The sequence below is a fragment of the Miniopterus natalensis genome, chromosome 2 (assembly GCF_054644295.1).
Source record: "Miniopterus natalensis isolate mMinNat1 chromosome 2, mMinNat1.hap1, whole genome shotgun sequence".
Taxonomy (NCBI): domain Eukaryota; kingdom Metazoa; phylum Chordata; class Mammalia; order Chiroptera; family Miniopteridae; genus Miniopterus; species Miniopterus natalensis.
This window is the reverse complement of record NC_142082.1, coordinates 149,661,113-149,688,463: the sequence shown is the minus strand read 5'-3', so window position 1 is coordinate 149,688,463 and position 27,351 is coordinate 149,661,113. Positions and strand designations below refer to the sequence as shown.

The window sequence follows — 27,351 nt, the reverse complement described above, 5'->3', positions numbered from 1 at the left end:
ACCAGTCATAGTGGCTCCACTCGTAAGACCTCATTTAATCTTAATTATCTCTGTAAAGGCCCTATCTCCAAATAAGGTCACATTCTAATGTACTAGGAGTTACGACTAACATGAATCTTGGAGGGACACAATTTAGTCCATAGCAATCCATTTCTACTTGACCTCAGTGGAACACTAAGCTCTAAGAAACGCTGAACAAATGAGCAGCTGGACAAACAGGCTGTAAGACATTCCTCAAGATCAGAAAGCTCCAGGTCCTTATCAAGAGATGACATAGTAAGGTAGGGCATGGACACTCAGGAGAAAGTATGTTAACACACATAAACATCAACACGGCCGAGGAAACAGAAGTCTCTTGGACTCAAACTAAAAGGATAAACACTGGTATGTTCTGCTGTTTTCAGAACGTTTCCTCAACCCTACTAATTTTGGCATTCACTCAAGCTAGGCCTTCAACCGAAAAAAAAAATGCATTTCTAAAATCTAAACTGGTGGCAAATACTGGGGAAGGGACACAAATAACAAGCCATTATGTGATGACTTTGCAAATTGTCTTTCAAAGGGAGTTATTTAAAAAAAAAAAAAAATCACTAAAAACAGTTCCTGAATATTTCTAAAATTGATTTGGAATAAAGAGGTAGGTGAATAGACCACATTTTCACTCTTAGCCTGTGCTGTAATCTCATCTTTAAAAACAACATCACAGCCCTGACCAGCGTGGCTCGGTTGTTAGAGCATGGGCCCAAGCACCAAAGGGTCGAGGGTTCGATTCCTGGTCAAGGGCAAGCACCTGGGTTGCAGGTTCCATCCCAGGGCCCACTCAGGGCCCATGCAGGAGGCAACCAATCGATGTGTCTCTCTCACATCAATGTTTCTCTCTCTCTCTCTCTCTCCCTTCCTCCCTTTTCCTCCTCCCACCCTCCCTTCCAATCTCTAAAAATCAGCAGAAAAATATCCTCAGGTGAAGATTAATAAAATAATAATAATAACAACAACATCACAGAACACTGCCTTATACAAAAAGCAATACCTTAGATTTCTCAATTTTTTACTATTCCCCAATATTTCTCCCTCATAACAACTCTGTGATGAAGAGAAGGCAGAAAAACATGAGGAAAATGAAACTGAGTGAAGTTAAACGACGTGCCCAAGGTCACAGACCAATTACCAAGGGAGTCAGGATGAGAGTGCAGGTCGTCCGACCTCTGAGTCAGCACTCTGTCTGTATTCCTGGGGCTCAATGACACTCAGGGCGCTGAAACTACAATCTTGCAAATTTCACTTTATTTAGCACCACTGGGATGTAAAAGTCTATAAATAAAATTAAATTTGCTGAAATTCTGCACATAATCACAAAATGAATTTAATCTGAGATAAACATAATTATGACCACCTTTTCTACAACAAATATAAAATCTTTAAGCTATCAATCATCTTATATTTTTAGAAGCAGCATTTTTTGTTCAAATTTACTTCACTAAGCCAAATAACTGGGTAAACATAATAACAGTTCAAAATAAGAAAAGAAATTCCTACAACTAATAATACGAGGAAACATTTTGTCTGCATATTTGTTACTTGCAAATTAACTATTTCCTTATTCTACCACTTGATATATGAGAGTAGTATTTATTTGGAAATTGGGTAGATGGGTCACTGGATTTTTTTTTAAAGTAAATCTACTGTTTTTTAAATTAACGAATCTCTGATACTACTTTAAAGAATTCTAAATTCTGACAGTTATTGATAGCTGTTATTATCAGTCTAACAGGCAATTCTAAGATTCTATTAAAACCTACTTACCAATAGTAACCCATAGCAACATACAAGGCATTACTAATGAATTCTAATTGCCCAGGACACTTTTTGAGACTCTTCTGATACTAAAAACACAATGAACAGACCCAAAAATCCCCCCAGAAGACTGTGCTTTACAATGAACAAGTTCAGGTTGTCATAATGAAAATTACTACGATACCATCGGATGAAAAGGCTTTCTGTGAGGGGGATATTGGGATTAGATTTCTGTCTTGTATGGCTCATATTATAATGATTCTGAAACTGTTCTTCAGAGATGGCCACCTGACAAGTCAGAGTTCATTCATTCATTCTGCAACTTCTCATAGCAGTATTTGTCTAATTCCTGCTCTCTGAAGGCTTCAGCTACCAAGGCTAAAATAAGAAGTACCTTAAAAAATGATCGTTTACCAAAAACTGGATGTCTCAACACAAACTGAATCAAGCAGAACTGTGGTGATATACTATGAACACATAAACCCACACAATGATTTAACAGAGGGAAAAAAGTCATTCCTCTAAACTGGAATTCAGCAGAGCAAAAAACGTACTACATGAGATTCCAATCTGCAGTGTAAAGTATGATTACTCATAACACCAACTGTGGCTCAGTAATTTAAGATCTTCAATTTGTAGGTGGGAGCGGGATGCTCACTTAATGGGCATATCAGTCACAGGCTCGCTGTCCCGCTCTGGGCCCCATCTCCCTCCTCTCCCCGAGCGAAGGCTGACAGAATCGATGGGGATGGGCAGACAGAATGTCTGAAAACCACTGATCCAGAGGTGGAGATTTATATACAGTTCACACACACGCACGCACACACTGTGAATTAAAACAGTTACATAATCAAGGATAAAAACTGGTTTTCTAAAGACGCAATACCTACTGAGGGAAGTTTATGAATTAATCTAGCCTTAGCTTCTGCATCAAACAGAAGAGTGAGTGAATGATTCTACTTAACTGCTTGAATATTAGATAAATTTCAATGCACATGATTTTTAATGCGGTGCTAGCTTCCTAATAAAGTAATGGGCATCTCCAAGGGTCAAGAAAAAGGAGAGATAAGGACAGCTAACCACATAATGAAAGGGAATTGACTTCAAGGTCAGAACCAAACTTCAAGGTCAGAACTATCCTCTAGGCAAACACCTGTAAGGGTTCTTGAATCCTTAAGTCTAGGACTGGTATGTGCCCTGGGCACGCTGCACGGTGGGGTAGCTAACTCTGAGATGCCTACTAAGGTGGACGACTGAAGGTCTAGCGACATCCCAAATCCATAATATGCCTTCATTCCGATATAAAAAAGCAAGTCTTCACCAAAGAAAAGAAACTCTAAGTATTGGTTTTTTAAGAAATACACTGAATCTATAACTTACTGAGACAAAGACATGTCTCTCAGTATCTCATATACCATACAACAACAACCACAAAAGGAAAATAATTATTCCCCTTTTCTAGATGAGAAAACTCAGACACGGAAAGTTCATGTAACTTGATTGAAGGACACAAAGCTAATAATTGGTGGAGGTGAGATTAATGCCCAGGCAGCCTAATTTCAAAGCAGTATCCTCACCTACAACTTTACTCTGCTGTAGTACTTACGCAAACAATAATAATAATAGACATTTTTACGTGATTACTGTGTGCCTAGCACTGTTGCAAGCCATTTAGATACATTAACTAACTTATTTCTCATACCAACCCAATGAAGTTGACGGGTGAGGGAACTGAGCCAATCCTACTGTTGAACGTTACACAAATTGTTTCTCGTACATAAAACTTACTTAAAACGAGGTAAAATGAATCATTGAATCAAACGTCTAATTTCTTTTTTCAACAGAGCAGACAGTAAGTTTGAAGCACATACACTGGCTGGACCTAAGTCATACCCAAACTTTGGGAAGTCTTAGAATTAATCCAGCTTCCAAAACCACAGCAGGCAAATGGTGAAAACCCACAGACCTTTCGATGGCATTCAATACACAAGTTAAGCTGCAAAGTACATTTGGCAATTCTCTATTCTATGTAAATCCCCAAGCTTGGTCCTTTACAAACTGAATCTCATTTAATCTTCACAGCAATTCATAATTGAAGAACTTCTTGCTGCAAAAGAACCTGGTACTTTTAACACATCTACCTTCCATCTATTTGTTCCCTGTTAAATGTCAATATAAAGAAGACTATTTGCTAATCAATATCTATCTAGGAGGATCCACAAAGGCACGAATGTATGATTTATATATGTGTGTATGTGTGTATGTGTGTGTGTATTTTGCAGGATGCATAGCAACTGCTCTAAAATACATGCAGTTGATATACTATGATTCTCTCAAAGGACATTTTATACAGCTAACTGTATTAAACAACAGATTGAGTGTGAAATTGCTAATATCAATTTTAAAACAGAAGCCCTCTCTACCCAAATCTATCTTGCTTAGTATACAAGCAATCTGGAGTTATACAAAAAGAAATGTATTAGTGGCAATTTTATAGCCAAATAACAAGGTTCTTTCTATCTGCTTTTTTCTCCACCAATTTTCCCCCCAAAATGCCAACTTTCTCCGCCTCACACCCATCAGGATGGCTAACAGCACATACAAGTATTGGTGGGGATGTGGGGAATCTGGAACCCTGGGCACTGTTGGTGGCAATGGAAAATGGTAGAGCTGCTATGAAAAACTGTTCATTAAAAAAGTTAACAGAATTATCACATGACCCAGATGAGTCAGATCTAATTAGGCAAACAGACATGTGTGTCCAGCTATTCATTTACTTTCTTTCTTTTTCACTAACCTTGACCAGTATAAGAATTTCTTGGAACTGCTGAGAAGTGGTCATTGTGCAGCATGCAGGCAGGTGCAGGGGAGCAGCCACTGGTCATTTTGCTGTTAGAAACAGAGCTGATGGAATTACCATACAATCTTCACTTTTTCCTTAATAATCTAGGATATTTTTCAAATTTCTATAATAAGCATATGTTACTTTCAAAATACAAAAATTGTAAACATAGGGCCTTATATATAATAGAAAGGGAATAAATAATTCATAAGTAAATGAAATTAAAAGTATAAATGTCCTAAAAGCTTGGTAAGAAGTTCTTTTGACTACTTGGGGAAAAAAGTAGAAGCATATACCACACAACTATTTTACCTACGATTATGCCTGAAAGCACTGAAAGGGTGTTTTTTCTTCAAGATCATTAAAATTAATCAGAAAGTTAATCATGTGAGAAACTAGACTCACATGATTTTTTTTAATCTCAGACAGAGGAAGGAGGGGGGAAGGGAGGAGGAGGGAGAGAGACTGATGGGATCAGTCGCCTCCGCACATGCCCTGACTGGGGATCAGACCCAAACCTGGGTGTGTGCCCTGCCTGGGGTGACACTCCAAGCAACTGAGCCACCCCAGCCAAGACGAGACTCACATGACTTTTCAGTGGTGGTGAAAAATAAAGGCTAGCCTTGTATAGCACATTCACCAGGTATATGGTTCTAGGGGGATCAGCTGTGCTTTGAATTTTTAGCTCCACTACTTCCTAACAGGGGACCTTTGGGAAAGCGGCTTCGCTTCTCTATGAATTTTTACAACTATGAAATGAGAACAATACTATGGAGTTCTTAGGCTCAGTGTAAGAATTAGAGGAAAATGGGCACAGAAGCCATTACATAAGCACAGCGGGGCAGTTCTGCAAATGAAACCCCCCCGAACAGGGAAGACAGCAGGGCATCGGGCCTCAAGTCTACCGCACAAACGCGCCTCGTCTATGTCACGTTTATAACACACGCGGGCCTTGCGGGAAAACCTCGATTTTAAATCTAGGCATTTTCCACTTCTGAGGTAATTAAACATACCCAAAGATCCAAAGTGTTAAAGCAGTATAGATGTAATTCTAACAGGATTAATCACTTAAAAAACATTTCAAGGAAGTATTTTAATGAAAAACCAAGTTTAAAATTTGAGACAATATACACGCTAGCTAAAATGGTTCCTTACAAAGTAACATATTTTGTTGTTAAAAGAAGCAACAGAGGAGCCAAAAGAATGTTACTAAGGCATCAGAAACGGGGAGAGTTACAAAGGTATCTCCAGAGTAAAAAATATTAAATATTAAGAATATGGTAAAACAAATGGACAAAAGATAAAATGTGATACTTTCATACCTGAAATATCAGATAGCAGCTAAAAGGAAGGAACTAGATTTACAGAAGACACAACTTACCTCAATAAAGCAAACAAGTAACTAAACTACATGCAGTATGATGCTGCAACTATAAAAAAATCTGTGTGGTTGTGTGTGCATGTATGTGTGTGTCTGTGTGTCTGGAAGGATTCCAAGCCCATTCCAGATGGGCAAAAAGAAATTTAGCTCTATTGGTAATGTTCTAACCTTTAAAAGGGAGGCTGTATTTCACATATTACTTGTTAAATTAAACTACTTTTTAAAAAAGAGCCTGATGTCTTTAATCATGAATGTTAAATACTTTTCTTTTATAGCCAAATACAATGCCTATGCCTATAAACTGGTGGACAATATCTGTAAGATAATGACAACTGATGCAAAATAAAACATTATAAAGTCTTTTAAAATGTTAACAGAAAGTACCAACGGTTGATTTATAGTAAAGAGGAATTCACTTTTTTTCTTTTAACAAGTTCAGTATTAAGAGGCCCAGAACTCTGTTCTCAAATCTAATTCAGGGATGAGTCCTAACAAGATAAAAAGTTAAAAGCCATTATGAAAATCACAGACTGACAAGCATCTCTTACCTCAATTCCAACAGTATTTTGAAATTAAGTGATTTGACTACACTTCTGATCATATTACTTATTTATACCTGTCCAATTCTAAAAGAATGTGACATATTACTCTAATCCATACAGGCACATAAAAAATTCAAAGAAGAAAACCTGAACTAAAAAGGATGCCAACAGCTCTTAAACACTTCAGTACTGCATTTGGCAAGAGACAGACCTTATGTTGATGTTTATGGATTCAAAAACTAAAGAAATATATTCTTAAGATATAAGGCGGTGTTAAGTCAGGAAAATTATTCACTGAGCTGAGAGCTGTTTGGCTCCAGAAGTGACAAAAGTAAAATATCTCATTATATTCTTTTTTTCTGTTTTTCACCAGATAATATAGTAGAAGCCCTGATGTCTGATGCATTATTAAGAAAGTCATCTGAAGTTATCTTCCTAAATCAAGTAATTTATATAATCTTAAAATATATAAATGTCATTCCTTCTGCAGTCTTGTCATGGAGGACAAGGCCTTTTCTCTGAGCATGAATCAGCTGGCTAAAGTATTCTTTTTCTCTCAAAACCCACAGATGTAATTGTCTGTAATCTCCATAAAGAACAGTGAAAACTTAAAACCGTTATGCAAATTCAACACAGAATCTGTCTAATTTTAATGATTCTCTCCAACATCTTTTAAAGTCACCTTGCCTACAGTTAATTCGAGAACAATTTTCTTTAGTGACACCTTTATTGAATCTCTCCAAAGCACTCAACTTAGATTTTCACAGAAATCTCTTTACTTTTTAGTACTTTGCTTTTCCTAAATTCCTATAACAGTTGATTACATTGCATAATTATAGCAACCAGTACAATGCCACAAACAGATTCGAGAACATACCTAAACAACTTGGTAAAAAAAAAAACAACACAAAAAAAACAAAAAACAAATAAAAAAAACCCAACTTGGTAAACTGACAGCCCAACAGGTGGCAGCAGAAGTGCAAGGTCATCTTGGAAAGTCATCCACCAACTGTGAGCATAGGCATGTTTTTCAGGTTTTAAGAGGGTTGGGTACCCAGCAATTAACTGGATAAATTAACTGTGAGAGTGGAAGTGCCTTAGAACGGCATCTCTGTACTCCACCTCTTGCAAATGTTAGATTACATTTAGCATCACCAGATTTGTTTTTCAGTCTGAAGACAGTAAGAAATACAATCCTCTAAGATCCAGGCTGTACCCACTGCTTCCACGAACACTGAATAACTTCCCTGGGCCAGAAACAGGTGTTGGAGACTAATAATGCGTTACATAGAGTTTCTCAACCTCAGCAGTGTTGAAATTTGAGGCCAAAAAAGTAAGGGCTACACTGAGCATTTGTAGAACTAAACATTCTCCTACCCATTAGATGCCAGCTGCACCTGCCCTTGTTCTCCAGACATTGTTAAATGTCCACGAGGGGGCAAAATTACTTCTGCCTGAGAACCACTAGGTTAGGGTGGACCAGGAACTTTGGGTGTCTAGAAAACTTTGTTGGGACTAACAGAATTTCAAACCTTGGGGTCTATCAAAGATCTTTGTTGCCTTGTCTGAAATTCAGAGAAGTAACCTGTCAATCGCCAGAAACAGCTACATAATTCATAGGGTGAAGGGCAAAATGAAAATGAGAGTCCCTCATTCAAACATGAAGAATTTCAAGACAGCGACCGCACAGTATTAAACCCAGCACAGGGCCCTTCCGCGTGCAAGGCCCTAGCAACTGCAAAAGGTGCACCCCCATAAAGCCAGGCCTGCCGAGGGCACCTAGTCAACGGCAGGGAAAGAGTTATAACCTGGGATTCCTGGTGCTCTTTCCACTAAACTCAGAGTCACATTAATATCTATTACATTTCAGTGAGTCAAAAGGTTTGATATTCTAGGCCTCTAATTTGTCTTTACCACACTTTTTCACTAATATTCTCTATACTTAGCAAAAAATGTTGGACATAAGTGTGAATTAAAGTCTCACCTCATTTTTTTTTTAGAAACAGATTTTTCAACACAAACCTACTAAATCAGATTGACATTTCAAATTACAGGGACATGAAATCACTTGTGTTTTATTGAAAAACAAAGCCATGAAGAATTTATTATAGTTTATTGTACTTTATTAGTAGCATCTGTCTCCTGTCTTTGGCTGCTGGAGAACATATTAACAATGTTCTTTTACCATTTGGGACCAGCTACTATTTCCTCAAAAATTATCAATGGCAACTGATTAATTCTTTAAATTAGTCTTTCCTTTGGCAAGTGTTGTGACTCCAGGTATAGAAATTAGCAGTGTTTCTGATAAGACCAAGGAAGTTATAACCATTTACTATAAAATGTCAGAATGTGTGTTGCTTAAAGATGGAGGTTTGTGTCTACTGCATGTGTGTGACCCCAAAGAACCTAAAAGCCTAGATTGAGTATCCTCAGGTCGGTCTTACCTGCTCAAGATCATTGGGACCCACATGACTCTCTTTTTTTCCTTTGTCTTTTTTTAACATTCCTCCCCATGTAAACAAGCAGAGATATCTACGCCACAGAGAAGGCTGCTTCCAAAACATAAGTCGTTGGTTAGTACTTCGGTTCAGTAATGTTCAGAACAACAAACCGCAGGCTTCCCGACAAGTGCCAGGAAGCCAGCGGTACTAACCCAGAAAAGCAAGCGCCGCGGGAAGCCGCTCTTCAGCCGACAGACAGTGCTCCTCGGGAACTGGCCCCAGCGACAGTGCTGCGAGCACTTGGTGGACCACGTGTGACAGAAGGTGCCACTTCTTACTCTTTGCTTTCCAGCGTTGGTTAGAAAAACCCCTCTAAAGATGCTTTTACGATCCTTCAGACATAAGGAGAAACTAACAAAAATGCAGAGGCAGTTACAATAAAAAATGGTTTTAAAAACTGTATAATCAGCCCTGCCGGGTGTGGCTCAGCGGTGGAGCGTCAACCTGGGATCCAGGCAATCAGGGTTCGATTCCTGGTCAGGGCACATGCCCGGGTTGCGGGCTCGATCAATGCCTCTCTCATCACTGATGTTTCTATCTCTCTCTCTCCCTCTCCTTTCCTCTCTCTGAAATCAATAAAGATATATTTAAAAAAAAAAAAAGAAAACTGTATAATCAAGATATGTACAAAGGGTAGCTTCTAAGAAACTGTGTGCAAAGCGGGTAGCCCAAACCATCAAGTGGTTTTACTACATAACAGGCAAGAGGCCGAGCGAGGAGTGGGGTTCACGGCGGAGTGGGGAAGGGACGGGCTGTGCTCTCCAAGCGCAGGGGATCTTGCCTCCCCCCCTTGCCCCCCGCGCAGAACGCTGTAGGCAATCGAGAAAGATTTATGGAGGGAAAGAAATAGGTCAGCACCTCCAATAAGGAGAGAGGGGGCGAAGACCCCACAGGACTTTTCATGAAATAGAGCAGGATAAATTGGCACCCACTGGATTAAAATCTGACTTCTCATTCCTTAGAGGAAACCTACTTTTAAAAATGCAAAAGGTGCACAAATGAATTCCGTTCAGTTGGTTACTTTGTGGATACGCTAAACCTCAACGATCGTAGTTCTTGCACAGAGTTTAACACGTGCCAGGCGCTGTTCCCACGTCTGCACATTAAACCATTCAATGTTCAGAGTAATATTTGGAGACAGATATTACAAGTCTCCACGTTACAGAAGCGGGAACTGAAGTGCAAAGGGGCCAGTCCAGTGGGTGCAGCTGCGCAGCTGCGGTTCAAGTCCAGGCATCTTTCTAGAGCCCACGCCTCTTCCCTGCGCCACACGTGTAAACACTACAGGAAGGAAAACACCGAATCATGGAAAACACTGCTTTCCTATTTTACTCATGATAAGAATGTCCTAATCTCACAAATCTAGGAAAAGACTAAACTCTTCTTTACGTTGCCAACAAAATTTAAGGTTATCCTTTGCTAAATTTTATAGCAAAATGGGCTGTTTTTCAATATAGGGGAGGCGCTGACGATCCTTTTGTTTGTTTTCTATCACGGTCTAGGACTTCCTTTGCTTCTTCTAACATATCTTCTAAACATTCTTTCCGAAACTCTCCTAAAATGAATTATAGCAGGAGTTTGTGCATTTTACCCACAGCTCTAATTCCCAGAGATGATTTTTCATTGCAGCTTCTTCTCTCAAAAGGGCCACTGTAAACAAATGCTGAGGCAACTCCGGAACCCGCAGGTACTTTCCAAGAGGACACTGCACGAGATCAGCAGGGCCTCCTCGCTGGAGTCTGCTCCTCTCAGACCTAGGCTTAGGGGCTGCTTAACTCTACGTTCAGGATGCTTAAAAGAGAGCATCATATGGGAATATGATATTTAAAGGAAATGTCTTCATTTTTTATGCTTAACCCGTATAGAATTAAGAAAACCAGGTGGGTCTTCCTGCAATAGCTACAGTGGTAGCCGCATCTTCCAAATATTTATCTTACTTAAGTGCTATTTAACTACTTAGAGCCACCATCAATCCCCAGAGATATTAAAGCAGGCAGCTCTCTAGACATAAAACACTGAATTCGTAGGCAACACTTACATCAGAAAATTTGTAGAAATCCCTGCAAAGTATGAGTCTTAAGAGACTGAGCAGGAGGTTATAATAGAGAAAGGTGCTAATTCAACACTGAATAATTTCAAAAAGTGGCCCTGCCCCTGTGCCCCAAAGGAAGGTCCTGTCTCGGGCGGATGTGGGCCAGAGGGGCCCTGATGCCTTCGGAGCTGGGCCAGGGTGAAGGAAAAGCAGGAAGGAAGTGAATGTAGAGGGAAGGGGAGGGGAAGGAGAGTGATGCTCCAAAAACAGCACGGGATACACAGTGATTCAACACAGTGATTCAACATTCATGCACCTGACCAAGTGATCACCACAATAAGTGATGAGCAACTATTACTGACCCCACAAAGCTATTATGATATTGACTATATTCCCCACGCTATATGTTATATCCCCATGACTTATATATTTTACAACTGAAAGCTTATATCCCTTTCACCTTTTTGCCCATACTTCCCCACCCCCAGCCATCAGTTTATTTTCCGTACGGATGAGTCTTGTTTCTGTTTTGTTTGTTCATTTACAGACCCCACATGAGTGAATCAAAGGGTCTGTGTCTTTCTCTAACTTATTTCACTTAGCATCATACCCTCTACGTCCATCCATGTAGTTGAAAAGGCAAAATGCCATTCCTTTTTAGGGCTGAGTAATATTCCACTGTGTGTGTATCCATACCATGACTTCTTTATCTACTCCTCTATCCATGGACACCTAGCTTGCTTCCATAGACTGGCTATGGTAAATAGTGCAACAATGAACACAGGGGTCCACATAACTTTTGGAATTAGTGTTTATGTTTTCTTGGGGGGGCAAATACCCAGAAGTGGAATTGCTGGGTGGTGTGGTAGCTCTCCTTTTATGTTTCCGAGGAATCTCCATACTGTTTCCATAGTGGCCGCACCAGTTTACATTCCCACGAACAGTACACGAGGGTTCCCTTTTCTCAACATCCTCGACAACACGTTATTTATTGTCTATTTGATAACAGCCATTCTGACAGGTGTGAGGTGATGCCTCGCTGTGGTTTTGATTTGCATTTCCCTGATTAGTGATGTTGAGCAGCTTTTCATGTGTCTGTTAGCCTTCTGTATATCTTCTTTGGAGAAATATCTATTCAGGTCCTCTGTCCATTTTTTAATCACCTTGTTTGGGTTATTCTGATGTTGAGTTGTATACATTCTTCATATATTTTTGGGTATTAATCCCTAATCAGATATACCATTTGCATATACATTCTCCTATTTTTCAGGTTGCCTTTTTGTCTTGATGGTTTACTTTTCTGTGCAAAAAAGCTTTTAGTTTGATGTAGTCCCATTTGTTTATTTTTGTTGTCCTTGCCTGAGGAGACATATCCAAAAAAATATTGCTAAGAGTGATGTCAAAGAGTTCACTATCCATGTTTTCATCTAAGAATTTTATGGTTTCAAGTCTTACATTTAAGCCCTTAATCCTTTTAATTTTTATGTATGTTGTAAGAAAATGGTCCAGTTTCATTATTTTGCATGTATCAGTCCAGTTTACTCAGCACCCTTTATTGAAGAGACTGTCTTTTCCCCATTATGTATTCTTGCCTCCTTTGCCACAGATTAACTGACCATATAGGCATGGGTTTATTTCTGAGCTTTCTATTCTGTTCCACTGATCTATGCATCTGTTTTTATGCCAGTCCCATATTGTTTTGATTACTATAGGCACTCACAGTATATTCTGAAATCAGTGTGTGTGATACTGCTAACTTTGTTCTTTTTAAACATTTTGTTGGCTATTAGAAGTCTTCTCCTGTTCCGTATAAATTTTGGGATTTGTTCTAATACTGTGAAAAATGCCACTGGTATTTGATAGGAATTGCACTGAACCTGCAAATTGCTTTAGGTAGTATGGACATTGTAAGGATATTGATTCCTCCAGTCCCTGAGCATGATATATCTTTCTATTTGTGTCATCAATTTCTTTCATCAACATCCTACAATTTTCAGAGTACAGGTCTTTCATCTCCTTGGATAAATTTATTCCTAGGTATTTTATTCTTTGTGATGCAATTGTAAATGGGATTATTTTTCCTAATTTCTCTGATACTTCACTATTAGTGTATAGGAACACAACAGATTTCTGTATATTAATTTTGTACCCTGCAACATTAGTAATAGTTTTTTGGTGGAGTCTTTAGGGTTTTCTATATATAATATCCTGTCATCATCTGCAAATAGTGAGTTTTACTTCTTCCTTTCCAAATGGGATCCCTTTTATTTCTTTTTAATGTCTGATTGCTGTGGCTAAGACTTCCAATACTATGTTGTCAGTGAGAGTGAGTTCCTTGTCTTGTTCCTGATCTCAGAGAAAAAGCTCTCAGTTTTTCACCACTGAGTATGAACTGTGGGTATCTCATATATGGCCTTTATTATGTTGAGGTATGTTCCCTCTATACACACTTTGTTGACAGTTTTTATCGTAAATGGATGATGGATTTTGTCAAATGCTTTTTCTGTATCTACTGAGATATGTTTACCCTTGGTTTTACTAATGTGCTGTATCATGTTGATTGATTGGCAGATATTAAGCCATCCTTACTTTCCTGGAGTAAATCCCACTTGATGATGGTGTATGGCCCTTTTAATGTATTATTAAATTTAGTTTTTTAATATTTTGCTGAGAATTTTTGCATCTGTGTTCATCAGGGATATTGCCCTACAGTTTTCCCTCTGTCTCTCTCTCTGTCTCAGAGTATCTTGTCTAATTTTGGAATCAGGGCAATGCTGGCCTCATAGGATGAGTCTGGAAGCATTCCTTCCTCTTCAATTTTTGTAACATTTTGAGGATAGGTATTCTTTTTAAATGTTTGGTAGAATTAATCTATGAAGCTGTCTGGTCCTGGACTTTTGTTTGTTGGGAGTTTTTGATTACTGATTCCATTTTGTTACTACTAATCAATCTGTTCGCACTTTCTATTTCTTCCTGGTTCAGTTTTGGAAAGTTGTATGTTTCCAGAAATGTTTCTTCCAGGTTATACCAATATGTTGGTATATAATTGTTCATAGTATTCTCCTATTATCCCTGGTATTTGTGGTGTCAGTTGTAACTTCTCTTTCATTTCTGATTTTACTTATTTGGGCCTCTCTTTTTTTCTTGATGAATCGAGGTAAAAATTTACCAATTTTGTTTATCTTTTCAAAGAACCACCTCTTCGTATCACTGTTCTTTTATGCTGGGTTTTTGCTGTTATCTCATTTATTTCTGCTCTGACCTTTATTACATCCTTTCTTCTACTCACTTTGGGCTTTGTTTGTTCTTTTTCTAGTTCCTTTAGGTGTAAGGTTAGATTATTTGAGGTTTTTCTTGTTTCTTGATGTAGCCTGTATAGCTAAAAGCTTTTCTCTTAGAACTGCTTTGGCTGTGTCCCATAGTTTTGGAACATTGTGTTCCCATTTCCATGTCTCAAGGCATTTTTTATTCTTCACTGACCCACTGGTTGTTTAATAGCATGTTGTTTAGCCTCCAAGTATTTGTGTGTTTTTCCGGTTTTCTTCTTGTATGTGATTTCTAGTCTCATATTGTTGTGGTCGGTAAAGATGCTTGAGGTGATTTCACTTTTCTTAAATTTATTGAGACTTGTTTTGTGGCCTAACGTGATCTATCTTAGAGAATGTTTCATGTGCACTTGAAAAGAATGTGCATTTGGCTGTTTTGAGATGGAATGTTCTATATATATCTATTAAGTCGATCTGTTTTAATGTGCTATCTAAGGCCAATGTTTCCATGTTAATTTTCTGTCTGGATGACATATCCATTTGATGTAAGTCAATGTTAAGGTCCCCTATTATTATTGTATTCCTGTCAATGTCTCCCTTTATGTCTGTTAATATCTGCTTTAAGTATTTAGATGCTCCTATGTTGGGTACATACATGTTTACAAGTGTTATATGGTCTTGTTGAATTGACCCCTTTACCATTATATAATGACCTTCATTGTCTCTTAATGCAGTCTTTGCCTTAAAGTCTATTTGTCTAAGTACAGTTGATAGGTATAAGTGGTCCCATACAGTTCAAACCATGTTTTCCAAAGGTCAACTGTATTTTTGATCTATAGTTGTGAATCTACATTTGCAGAGGACTGACTGAGCTTTAATCAACTTTTTGATTGTGTGGAGGGTCAGTGCCCCAATCCCTGTGTTGTTCAAAAGTCAACTGTATAGATAGCTTTCTTTTGGTTTCCGTTTGCATGAAATATTTTTTTCCATACTTACACTTTCAGTCTGTGTTTGTCCTACATGTGAAGTGAATCTCTTGTAGGCATCATATACATGGGTCTTGTTTTGTTTTTTTAATCCATTCAACCACTCTATGTCTTTTGATTAAAGAATTTAATCCATTTATATTTAAAACAATTACTGATAGATATGTATTTACTGCCATTTTGTTCACTGTTTTCTGACAGTTTTGTAATTCCTTTCTGTTCCCTTTTTCTTCTCTTGCTTTCTTTCTTTGTGGTTGAGGAGTTCCTATAGTGTTATGCTCAGGTTCCTTTCTCCTTGTATTTTGTATATCTACTATGGGTTTTTGTTTTGTAGTTTCCATGAGGCTCACACATGTAACAGCTTCTCTCTCTCTCACTCTCTCTCTCTATATGTATCTATAAATGTACATATATACACACATAATATACAAATCTATTTTAAGTTATAAGCAACTTAAGTTTGAATGCATCCTAAAACTCTACATTTTTGCTCATCCCACCGTCACACTGTTTTTGATTTCACATTTTACATCTTTTCATTTTGTGAATCCCTTAACTAATTATTATAGTTATAGTTGTTTTTACTACTTTTGTCTTTTAACCCTCATACTAGCTTTATAAGTGACTGAGTCACACTTGTGTGCAGGGGCTGGCCCCTTGGAGCAATAGCCACTTTGGAGGGGCACTGGTGCCAGCCAAGACCATCTGCCAGGTGTGGCAGAGCTGGAATTGCTTTGGTTGGGTGCCAGCCTGCGAAACAGGCTGGGTGAGGTGGGTCCTTAGGGTAACACCAACACAACAGGAATCATAATGTCTCATTTTTAGGGTTGGTAAGAATCAGGGAGAGCATATGTGTGTGTGCACACATTTACAAAAGTAGGCATTCAGTAAATAGCATTTGTTACCAGTATTTTCACACAAGTATTATTCAAATATGAATAATGAATGTTAAAATAAAACTACAAAGGGTCTCTGCTTTTTATACAAAGTGGGTTTTGAAAGTCTCTGTCACCTCTCCTTAGGAAAGACTCATTATTGGGTTCAGTTCTCTAAAAAATTATTTTGAAGGTTTATTTTTTTCTGAGACATGAAGTGAGAGTCATTTTCAAGGAAATATCTTGAAAAATTCAAGGAAGAAAAAATTATGCTAAAAATGTGAGACACTTATACAGGCATACATCATTTTACTGTATTTTGTAGATGTTATTTACACATTGAAGATGAGGCGCTCAACCAGCAAAAAGATTACAATTCATTTTACCACCAAGCATGTTTTATTGCAGTGCTCTAGAAGTGAACCCTCAATATCTCAGAGGTAATGCCTATACAGCAATTCACAGTTTTAACTTCATTAACTTAATAATTTTCTCCTACATCCTTCCTTATTGAATGAAGGCCACTACATTTCAAGCACAGTAGATGCTGGTAAGTTAACTGCAATGTACATCTTTGGTAAGTGTTCAGTAAGATACTTATTAAAAATACTGCTTCGTGGTTAGACTAAAGGATTTAAAGGGCCTGAGGTAGAGTGGTGAAGGAAGAAGAAAATTAATGGTATTTGACCACTCTACCTCCTAAATACAAACTGAATGGAAAATATTAGAGAAAATCTTGAGTGATTCCTTGATTTTTGGTTCAAGAAGATTTCTTCTGATACTTGTAAACAGACAAGTATCTCCCCACTGCACATGAAATGGCTATAATATTATGATTCCAGAGCTCAATGGAATGGTCCTATTACTACTAAAAAGTCTCCATACCAAAGAGTGGCCCATGTGCCCACACCTTTGAGATAAAGAAGGCTGAGTTTTCTTCAGGGTCTTCCCGAACCTTCTACAAAGACGTTTAAATGGCACGGCAATCTGTCTTTTCTGGAGGGGAAAAAAGTCTCCAGACTATGGTTTTATTTACAATGCCGACTATCACCTGTGCTGAATGATGGATTCACGGTTAAGTTAGAAATGAACTACCCTGGAGAAGCAATTTGAGAACTATATTATTTTTGAAATGTCTACTTTGTTAGTTTTTTTTCCTTCTCTCCTGTTTGATTGCATTAAATAAGAGCATTACAAAACAGTATGAACTTCACAATGTGTTGGGGGAAAAAGAAAACTTTGACACAGTCAAAATGCCTCCAGCATAGATTTCTTTTTATGAGATATGGATTTGAGTGCATCTTGGCAAGAAAGCAGAAAGATAAGCCTTCAAGTATTACCTATCAGCTTACTAAGACAATCTGGATTTTAATATAAATCAAGGAAAATGACTTGAAAGCCTACAGGTAAGCTGAAAAACATTCCCTTCCCCCATGAGCATGCTGAGTAGAAGGTCTTCTCCATGCTGTTCTTTATCCCCATGTAGGAGGGGAGTCAATGACATTTTAAGGTAAAATCCAAGAACTATTCCAGTTCTGTTGAAGATATTTAAAGTCCTCTGAGGTTTAGAAAATAGAAGGTAACCTTTATTTAAAGCCATGTTAAGTTAAATGAAGCTTCTTTTAAATAAGTTCTCACACTTAGAAAATGTTTTACCAAAAACTGAATAGAGTTGCATATTATTCTAATATTCCTTTGGCTTAGAGCTTGTTAACTCAGGGATAGAGAATTAAAGCAGCTTTTTACTTGACCTTTTATTTTACTCTATGTTTACCATGAGAACATATAACAGCCTCACGCTTTGAGAATTTTTGCAATTTTGCAACAACCTCGAGAATATTTGATATAGAAATATTTTCTTTGCCTATATTCATAAAATTGGGGGCCATTTTGCTGAGAAGCAATTTGTCATTATCTATTTCAAGTTTACCCAAAAAATAACATGCATTACTCTGGGTCAGACAACACTGTGCCACCACATGAAGAAAACACCAGTGAAACTACCAGAAATACTGGAAAAAATGACTCCTTTCCTCTAAGTGCAGCAGATGTCAACTGCAATGAGCATCCTACTGCAATGTCATTATGCTGGAATTAGATTGCTAAAGGAACTTTTGGAAGAATTTCTATCAACATATGATAAATATCTACCCTGTCTGACCTCTCTGCAGAACATGATTTGTTGAAATAGCCACAGGCATTATCTAGTCACAGAAAAACAAAACGACTTATGAGAAGATAAGACTTGATGACCTAATTGCAAAATGAATGTAGGAAAGAAAAAAAAAAAAGATGCAGCTGTCCCTTTCTGTACACAACAGACATGACCCCCAAAGAGCCGGAGATAAATCACATCAAACTTTAACTGAACTCATAGGAGGGTCTTGAATAAATCCCCCCCCCCCCACACACACAATGTTCTTCCTTTTCGGTCTGTAGACTACACTACCAGACAAAGGGAAAACACAGAGCCACATTCACCCAGATTACTGAGCTGATTAGTTGATACAATTAAACAATACAAACTGTGCTGGCTTGAATGTTTTTGCATAGATTAGAAATTGCACAGGTAACCTGAATGCCCTATAACAGTCAGACCAACCAGTGGGCCTAGATGGAATTTCAGTCTGAAGCATTAGGTAGTGCCTCTGGGTTGCTACTTCTCACATATGCCTAAATATTATGATTTTAGTGACCATAGGGCAGCAGGGCCAATTTTCTTGCTGATATTATGTTCAATAAATCGTTTTGGAAGTAACTATGATGTAGGCAATATTAACGAGTACAAGATATACAGGGGTGGGCCTGTATTATTATTTATTATTGTATTATTATTTATTATTGTATTATTTTCCATATGAACAACTGTAAACCTACTTTGGCACACCCCTATATATATATACTGTGTGTGTGTGTGAGTATAACTTTTTATTTTATTTTATTTTTTTTAATATATCTTTATTGATTTCAGAGAGAGGAAGGGAGAGAGAGAGATAGAAACATCAATGATGAGAGAGTCATTGATCGGCTGCCGCCCGCAACACGGGCATGTGCCCTGACCGGGAATCGAACCCTGATCTCCTGGATCCTAGGTCGACTCTCAACCGCTGAGCCACGCCCAGCCAGGCAGAGTATAACTTTTTAAAGATGGACCACTAGGAAAAACTATTTTCCTTAAAAACAAAAAGCAAAAAAAAAAAAAGGCCCATATACTTTTTAAGATCCCTGTATTGACTCTGCTATAAAGAGACAACAGGGTGGTGGGAGGCTGCTCCCCCGGCCCTGCGGTCAGCACTCAGTCTCTCCATTGCTTGTTCCCTTTACTCAAGCTCCTGCTGCACAGAAGCTGCCCTGACAACTGCCCTCCCACAACACTGCTCTGGTGCTGTGGTTCAAACATCAACCTGTGCATGGTTCTCTAGGGAGAGAAAGCTTACCTTGTTTCTTCTTTCCCTCCAGTGACCCTGTGCTAATACCCAATGCAGAGCAGAGAAGGGAGTGGCAAAGGTGGTGACTAAGCCTTTCCCTAAGCAGGGGCAGGGAACCTTTTTTCAGCCAAGGACCACGTAGCTATTTATAAAATCATTCGAAGGCCATACAAAATTATCAACTCAAAAATTAGCCTGCTATAGTTGGTCCAACATTTAATTGAATTTACTGAATGCTGAGTCCCTGCCTGCAGTTGCCTTGGCAGGGCCAGACCAAATGATTTCCAGGACCCCATATGGCCCACGGGGGGGACGCTCTCCACCCCTGCTAAGCCCTAAGAGTTTGTTCTGCTGAGGCAGAAGCCTTTGCTTTCCTTTCACCTCAGCCCAGGAATATACTTGTTTTCTGAAGCAGGGTAAGAAACTGAGGAAGTCATGAAAAAAACAAAAGTTAAGGATGTTTGGTGATAGATGTTTACTAGACTTACTATGGTGATCATTTCATTTCACAGCATATACATATATTTAATTATTATGCTGTACACCCAAAACTAATATAATGTTATATGTCAATTATATCTCAATTAAAAGGAAATGGAAGAACTCAATTAGAGAGCGCTATCAGACTAGGTGCTATAACACATATGAATGCACAACCTTCATTTACAGATTCTTCCTTAAGACTGTCTTGGGAAGGATCCTGTCTCTTTTGTTAATTGATTTACTTTTATTGTCTTGGGAGAGAATTCCTAGCTGTTTTGAACTAAAGCTCCTGACAAAGATTCTCTGCCCTTCTACATGCCCAGTAGACTAGAGATGACCCTCTATCTTTAGTAATATAGGCACACCCAACTTTTAATACCTTGCCTAAAGAATTCGCCCAGGAGAGACACTCGAAACACTGTAACTTCACGTCTATCAAACTGAGGGATGCATATGTCAGGGCGCATACATAACCGATGATAGGACACACAAAACCAATGAATAAACTCTGAAGATATTCAGGGGGAAAAAACATTTTTAGAATAAAGAAAGCAGTTATATTATAGAAGAGAATACAAACTTGTTCATTTCTAGGATAAAACATAAAAATTCATATAAATGTAGAGCTTACTGCAGCTGCCTTTTGCTGGGGTACCCAGGTTCCCCAAAAGCCTGCCTCGTTCCACTCACCTCTGAAGCTAAGTGGAAATGTTTGCAAATTATTGCCTAAAGTAAAACCTAGATCTCGCTCAGGTTTCTTCTTCTGTTGTATAAACAAATCATGACTCTAGTACACATCTCTGCAACATGAAATAAACTAGAAAGACAAATCATAAGAGATTAGCAACAAAATGATGGAAACAACATATATATTACTTTGTACTCAAATTTGCTTATGATTCTAAAAGTAGTAATCGTGTCCCTACTAATTCAAAGCTTAGTCTTGGCAACCTGGGATTAATAAAGATAAATAGGCTTACAGCAATGTCTTAAAAATCTGGTACATGTACACTTTAGAACTATTATTAAAACTTCTAAGAAAATCAATTTGGTTCATTTAATGATACATAGAATTTTGCACCTGCTGTTCCCTCTGCCTGGAACACTCTTCCCTTAAGTTCTCTGTGTTGCTGATTCTTTCTCACCCACCAAATTCACCTCCTCAGAGAAGCCTTTCCTCACTGTCTCACCTAAAGTAGCCCCTCTTCGGTCCCACTATAAATGTGACTATCCTGTTTGTTTCCTTCAAAGACATTACCACAATTTGAGTTATCTGATAATTATTTCCTCTTTTATATTATTTGCTTGCCTCTTCCTAACAGAATAGGCCAGAACCTTGTGTGTCTTATTTATTGTCACATCCCCATCTCTATTGAGTGTCACTCAATAAATATTTGTGAAGACAGCTGCATAGTATTTAGAAGTTAAAACACACACACACACACACACAAAACAGGCATTTCTCAGTCTTTTAAAACTCTAACAAAAAAAAAACAAAAAAAATCAGACTATGAAGCTATTATAATCTGGCTCTCTTTTCTTACAAACCTAAAAGAAACTGAAGCTCAGCAACTCCCCCCAAATCCTTTTAGGATTACACGTTTGGGGAGGAGCCAGCACTAGTCTTCCTTTCCCTGTCTCTCACTCCAGGGAGCTCTGCAAACCATGCTGTTGTTTCTCCTGGTTTCACGTTATTAGTCCTACAGGACGTATAAACAGTGTTAAATACACGTGAAAACCAATCACTCGCTTCTTTACCCATAAACGGCTTTTTTTTTTGCCAACTACAGTGGAGAAATCACATGCTAAGGAGGTTGACCTCTATGCCATGTGCAGAAGAGAGAGAATCCCATTTCAATCCGATCCCCTTCCACAGCGTGGCCTGTGAGCCTCGCCTCTGCTGCTGATGTGGCCAGAGCAGCCGCCACACTCACTGAAAAAGTCATAAAGTGTGATCTGAAACTACAAGTAAGTACCATATGCAATGACATCTCACACATCCAAACAAGTAATTTAACAAGTACATACTTGAATAGCTACACCTACTTTCCGCAAAGAGATGATGTTTAAACTCAAGTAACCAAGAAAAAAAATCCTACAAAAGAAGGGTCACATAAGCAAGTGCCATAAGAGTCACAGCTCTCAAACCCTTTGGAAGCTTCTAGAGAAGGACATGATTTACTCATCTGGAATCAGACCTAACGGAAGCTCACAGGTATCAGGTAAGTAAGCCACCATGTCTAACAATAAAACATTTCTCCCTAAAAGAAACAGGGGTCTTATGAATCGACTTCTCTCCAATCTCCTGAGTATTTTGCGGTGGCTAAAAGTCAAGGTTCTTCCCTCGGGCAGCCACCTTCCACTGCCCATAGTTCCCAGGCTTGAAGCTATGGATCAGAATTCACCCCACCAGGATCCACGACCAGCTAACCAGGTCACTAACTCTCCAACGCAATGGCTGATTTATTGTCTCTGGGCAGGGCATTTTTATTATTTCAAAGTTAGCTGTTTCTTCATGTGTATTTGTCCACCTAGCTTATCATTTTCCAATGTAAAGAACAGAGGGCCAGGACCCTACCAGTTTGTTAGCACAAACCCTAGCAGCCTCTATTTTCCAATGAACCCGGTACAGAGTCTTGCTCCTGGACACAACAATGCTGGGATAAAACTCATACATGTGCAGACCATGTTTTCCTGTGGCCGTATTTCTCAATCATAAGAACAAGGCCCCATATCACTGCTGCCATATAAACGCTGGCATTTTCTGTGTGTCTGCACTCAGGCCATGAACCTATTAAAACGGTACTTTTAAAACAAAGAGTATGAGATTAGTTTTGAAATGAAGCAAGATGATAGTACTCAAATAATACAAATCCACAAATGGATAAATTATTAATCTCATTAGTTACAAACTTTAGAATAATTACCCAAGCATGAGACAAATATTATTAGGATTCAGTGGGTAACAGCATTTTTTAAGACCTGTGCCAAAAGTGTGTATAAAGCAATCTTAGGAAATAGGTAAAATAGCTAAAAATTTTATCTACACCCAAGAAATAATGCCTTCTTTAGCTCCCAAAGACTTCTGATAAAAACTAAAGCAGATGCAGATAATTGCAATCCTATGTAACTCCAGTTTCTAAAAAAATCCATTTGGTTATACATTCCAAACAGTCACGGGACCCACACAGTGTATGTCGTCAACAGTGCATGGCTAGACCATCAGACTGATTTTTAAGTGGTCAAAATGAAGATGCATGCTGAGTGCTTTATAGTAAAATCAATGGTATTCCTATTGTTAAACAAGAAGGCTTTTTTTTTTATTAAATTGTTTTTCTTATCCCTTACATTAATGAAAACTTTTGTTCTAAGTAGTATTTAATAACCTAGTACTCTGAAAAGTTTTTCACTCACACATTATTAGCCCACAGGTTTCATGTAGAACAATTAATATGAAAACCTATTTCATTCAAGCTACCGCTGAGAGGAATTTAGACAGGAGCATAAAGAAGTAATTTGTAATTTAAATAGACATTTAAAATCATACTTTTAAACTTAACATAATGTTGCATTCCGTAAAAGCATATTACTTTGTTAAAGCAAAATTCCCTTTTATATTTGCACTAATGTGCTATTCAGGAAACGCTAAGAATGGTATGTGCTATGAAACTTTAAAAAATGACCTTCACCTAGAATGGGCGGACAATTAGTTGGGGCTTTGGTTTGAGCAAGAAGGTTATCACATCATACTACTGCACTTTAAATAAAATTAAGTCAAGCCATGTGTGGCTAACGTAGTAGCCAGCTTCTACAGTGTTCATTCTATTGTTTCAGGAAAGCACAATCTTCAGCTCCACCAAAAATCATAGAAAAAGGTGAGGGAACAGACCTTCCAAGCGTGTGTATGACATATATCAACAAAGAGGTGTGTGTTTGGCATTTTCTCAGGTATAAAAAATAATGTGAGTAATATAAGTCAGCATCTTCATTGAAGCTACCAATTAAGACAAAAGGAAGGTCAAGAGAAAACAAAACAATTTTGGGAAATGTGAATCCTGCAGGCTGTTGTTGAAAAATGTATTGTAAAATGTCTCCCTTTCCCCATCATTTGCATCCTATAAATTGCTTACCCAAATCAGCGTGTCAGGATTACAGATCCTGCCTGAGAATTTTGTAAATCCCTACATGATGACTTCTCTGAAAATAAGTTCACCAACATACATTAACTAGAAACTTCCCCCTTTTGGATTTCTGACATGGCACAATTAAATTAGATGGTCAACTAAACAGGAAAACACAGAATGATTCCAAAACTAAAGAATGAAGGTATTCTCATTCTTTATAAAAATTAGTACGGAAATTAATGCAACATATAAACAAATATTTAATTTTACTTAAATGATTTGACAGTTCACATAACTTTTTAATTAATATGGGAAATCAATAATGCATATGTACCTTTATATATGACAAGTTTATATATAAAATAAACATGCTCAATGGGCAAAAACTAAAAGCTTTTCCCTTAAGATTGGGAACAAGGCAGGGATGTCCACTTTCACCACTCTTATTCAACATAGTACTGAAGTCCTAGCCACAGCAATCAGACAAGAAGAAGAAATAAAAGGTATCCAAATTGGAAAGGAAGAAGTAAAACTGTCCTTATTTGCAGATGCCATGATATTGTACATAGAAAACCCTAAAGACTCCACCAAAAAACCACCAGATGTAATAAATGAATTCAACAAAGTTGTAGGACACGAAATCAATATCCAGAAATCAATGGCATTTTTACCAATAATGAAATATAAGAAAGAAAAACTAAGAAAATAACCCCATTTACTATTGCAACAACAAAAAATTAGGCACCTAGGAATAAATTTAACCAAGGAGGTAAAAGACCTGTACTAGGAAAACTACAGGATATTGAAGAAAGAAATTAAGAAAGATACAAATAAGTAGAAGCATATACCATGGTTATAGATTGGAAGAATTAACATCATTAAAATGTGATACTACCCAAAGCAATCTATAGATTCAATGCAATTCCTATTAAAATACCAATGGCATATATTTCAAAGACCTAGAAAAAATATTACAAAAATTTATATAGAATGAAAAAAGACACCAAATAGCCTCAGCAATCTTAAGAAGAACAAAGTTGGAGGTATCACAATACCAGATATCAAACTAAACAACAAGGCCATTGTAGTATTGGCACAAGAACAGGCATATAGACTAATGGAACAGAACAGAGAGCCCAGAAATTGTCCACACCATTATGGACATTTAATATTTGACAAAGGAGACAAGAGCATACAATGTAGTAAAGACAGCCTATTCAATAAATGATGTTGAAAAAATTGGACAGGTACATGCAAAAACTGAAACTGGAGTACTCATCATCTTATATCATACTCAAGAATAAATTCAAAATGGATAAAAAACTTAAATGTAAGTCACAAAACCATAAAAATCCTAGAAGAAAACGTAGGTAGTAAAATCTCAGACATCTCTCACAGCAATATTCTTGCCAGTATGTGTCCGAGGGCAAGAGATGCTCAGGAAAAGAAAAACAAAGGGGACTACATCAAGCTAAAAAGCTCCTGCTCAGCGAAAGAAACCATCAACAAAATGAAAAGAATTCACAGTATGGGAGAACATATTCACCAATGATTCATCCCATAAAGGGTTAATTTCCAAAATATATAAAGAACTTACAGAACTCAACGCCAGGAAGACAAACAATCCAATTGAAAAATGGGCAAAGATCTGAATAGATACTTCTCTAAAGAGGGCATACAGATGGCTAATGGACATATCAAAAAATGCTTAATATTACTAATCATCAGAGAGATGCAAATTAAGTCAACAATAAAAATATATTTTAAAAAAACCAAAAACCTACAATGAGGTATCACCTCACACCTGCCAGAATGGCTACTATCAATAAATCAAACAGTAAGTGCTGGCGAGGGTGTAGAGAAAGGGGAGCCCTAGTACACTGCTGATGGGAATGCATACTGGTGCAGCCACTATGGAAAACAGTATGGAGTTTCCCCAAAAATTAAAGATGGAGCTGCCTTTTGACCCAGTGTTCCCACTTCTGGGGGATATATCCTAAGAATCCCGAAACAGCAATTAGAAAGAATATATGCAGGCCGATGTTCATAGCAGCATTATTTACAATAGCCAAGATCTGGGAACAGCCCAAGTGCCCAACAGCAGATCAGCAGATAAAAAAGCTGTGGCACATATACACAATGGAATACTACACGGCCGTAAAAATGAAGGCTCTCTTATCCTTTGCGACAGCATGGGTGGACTTAGAGAGTATTATGCTAATCAAAATAAGCCAGTCAGTGAAAGACAAATAGCACACGATCTCACTAATACACAGAGTCTAATGAACAAAATAAACTGATGAACAGAATGGAACCAGAAACATGGGTACATGGAACAGACTGGTGGGTGCCAGAGAGGAGGGGTGGGGGCGGCTGGATAAAGCAGGTGAAGGGATTAGCTAAAGAACATATATGCACACCCCACGGACGAGGGGAATAGTGTAGGGAAGGCCAGGGGAGGGGCACTCGGGAATGGGTCGAGGCAGGCAAAGGGGGGCGGGAATGGGGGACATCTGCAATAGTGTAAACATTAAAAGTTTTTAATAAAAAAAAATTAAAATAAAATAATAAACTAAAATAAACAAGTACTCAAAAAATACCCATATACACAAAATAATGACACTATGTCAAGTATATCCAATTTAGAAAGGCTGGGAGAGACTATACAAAAATTAAAATAGTAATTCTGTGAGGATAGTAGCATTATGGGGGAATTTTTCTTCATTCTATTATAACATTACTATGTTGCTTTAAAAATGAAAATATATTTTTTGGTTATACACACATAAAGACTACATAATTTAGAGATATTAAATAATACTAGAATATAATTTCCAAATAAACCACCGTGTAGTTTTAAAATTCACGTAAGTACAAAATCCACATACCTGAACCAACTTCCTTCTCCTCTTCCTCAATGCTGTTCTTGATGCTGTCGTACTCTTCATCGATGGTCTGGTTACCGCGCATCTGGGACAAAATTCTCCGGGCCTTCTGAGTCTGTCCTTTCTGAATAAGCCATCGAGGGCTTTCAGGCAAAAAGAGAAAGCCAAAGAACTGTATAACTGCTGGAACCGCTGCAAGTCCCAGCATGTAC

At 37.9% G+C, this 27,351-nt stretch overlaps 1 protein-coding gene across 1 annotated transcript in view; it reads right to left on the bottom strand.

The window, feature by feature from the left end:
• SLC2A13 (solute carrier family 2 member 13) overlaps positions 1 to 27,351 on the bottom strand; it is a 269,611-nt gene that overhangs the window by 176,641 nt on the left and 65,619 nt on the right. Inside the window, exon 3 of the mRNA XM_087814727.1 lies at positions 27,143 to 27,351. Within this exon, the coding sequence (XP_087670853.1) occupies positions 27,143 to 27,351 (209 nt within the window). The remainder of the gene's footprint in view (positions 1 to 27,142) is intronic.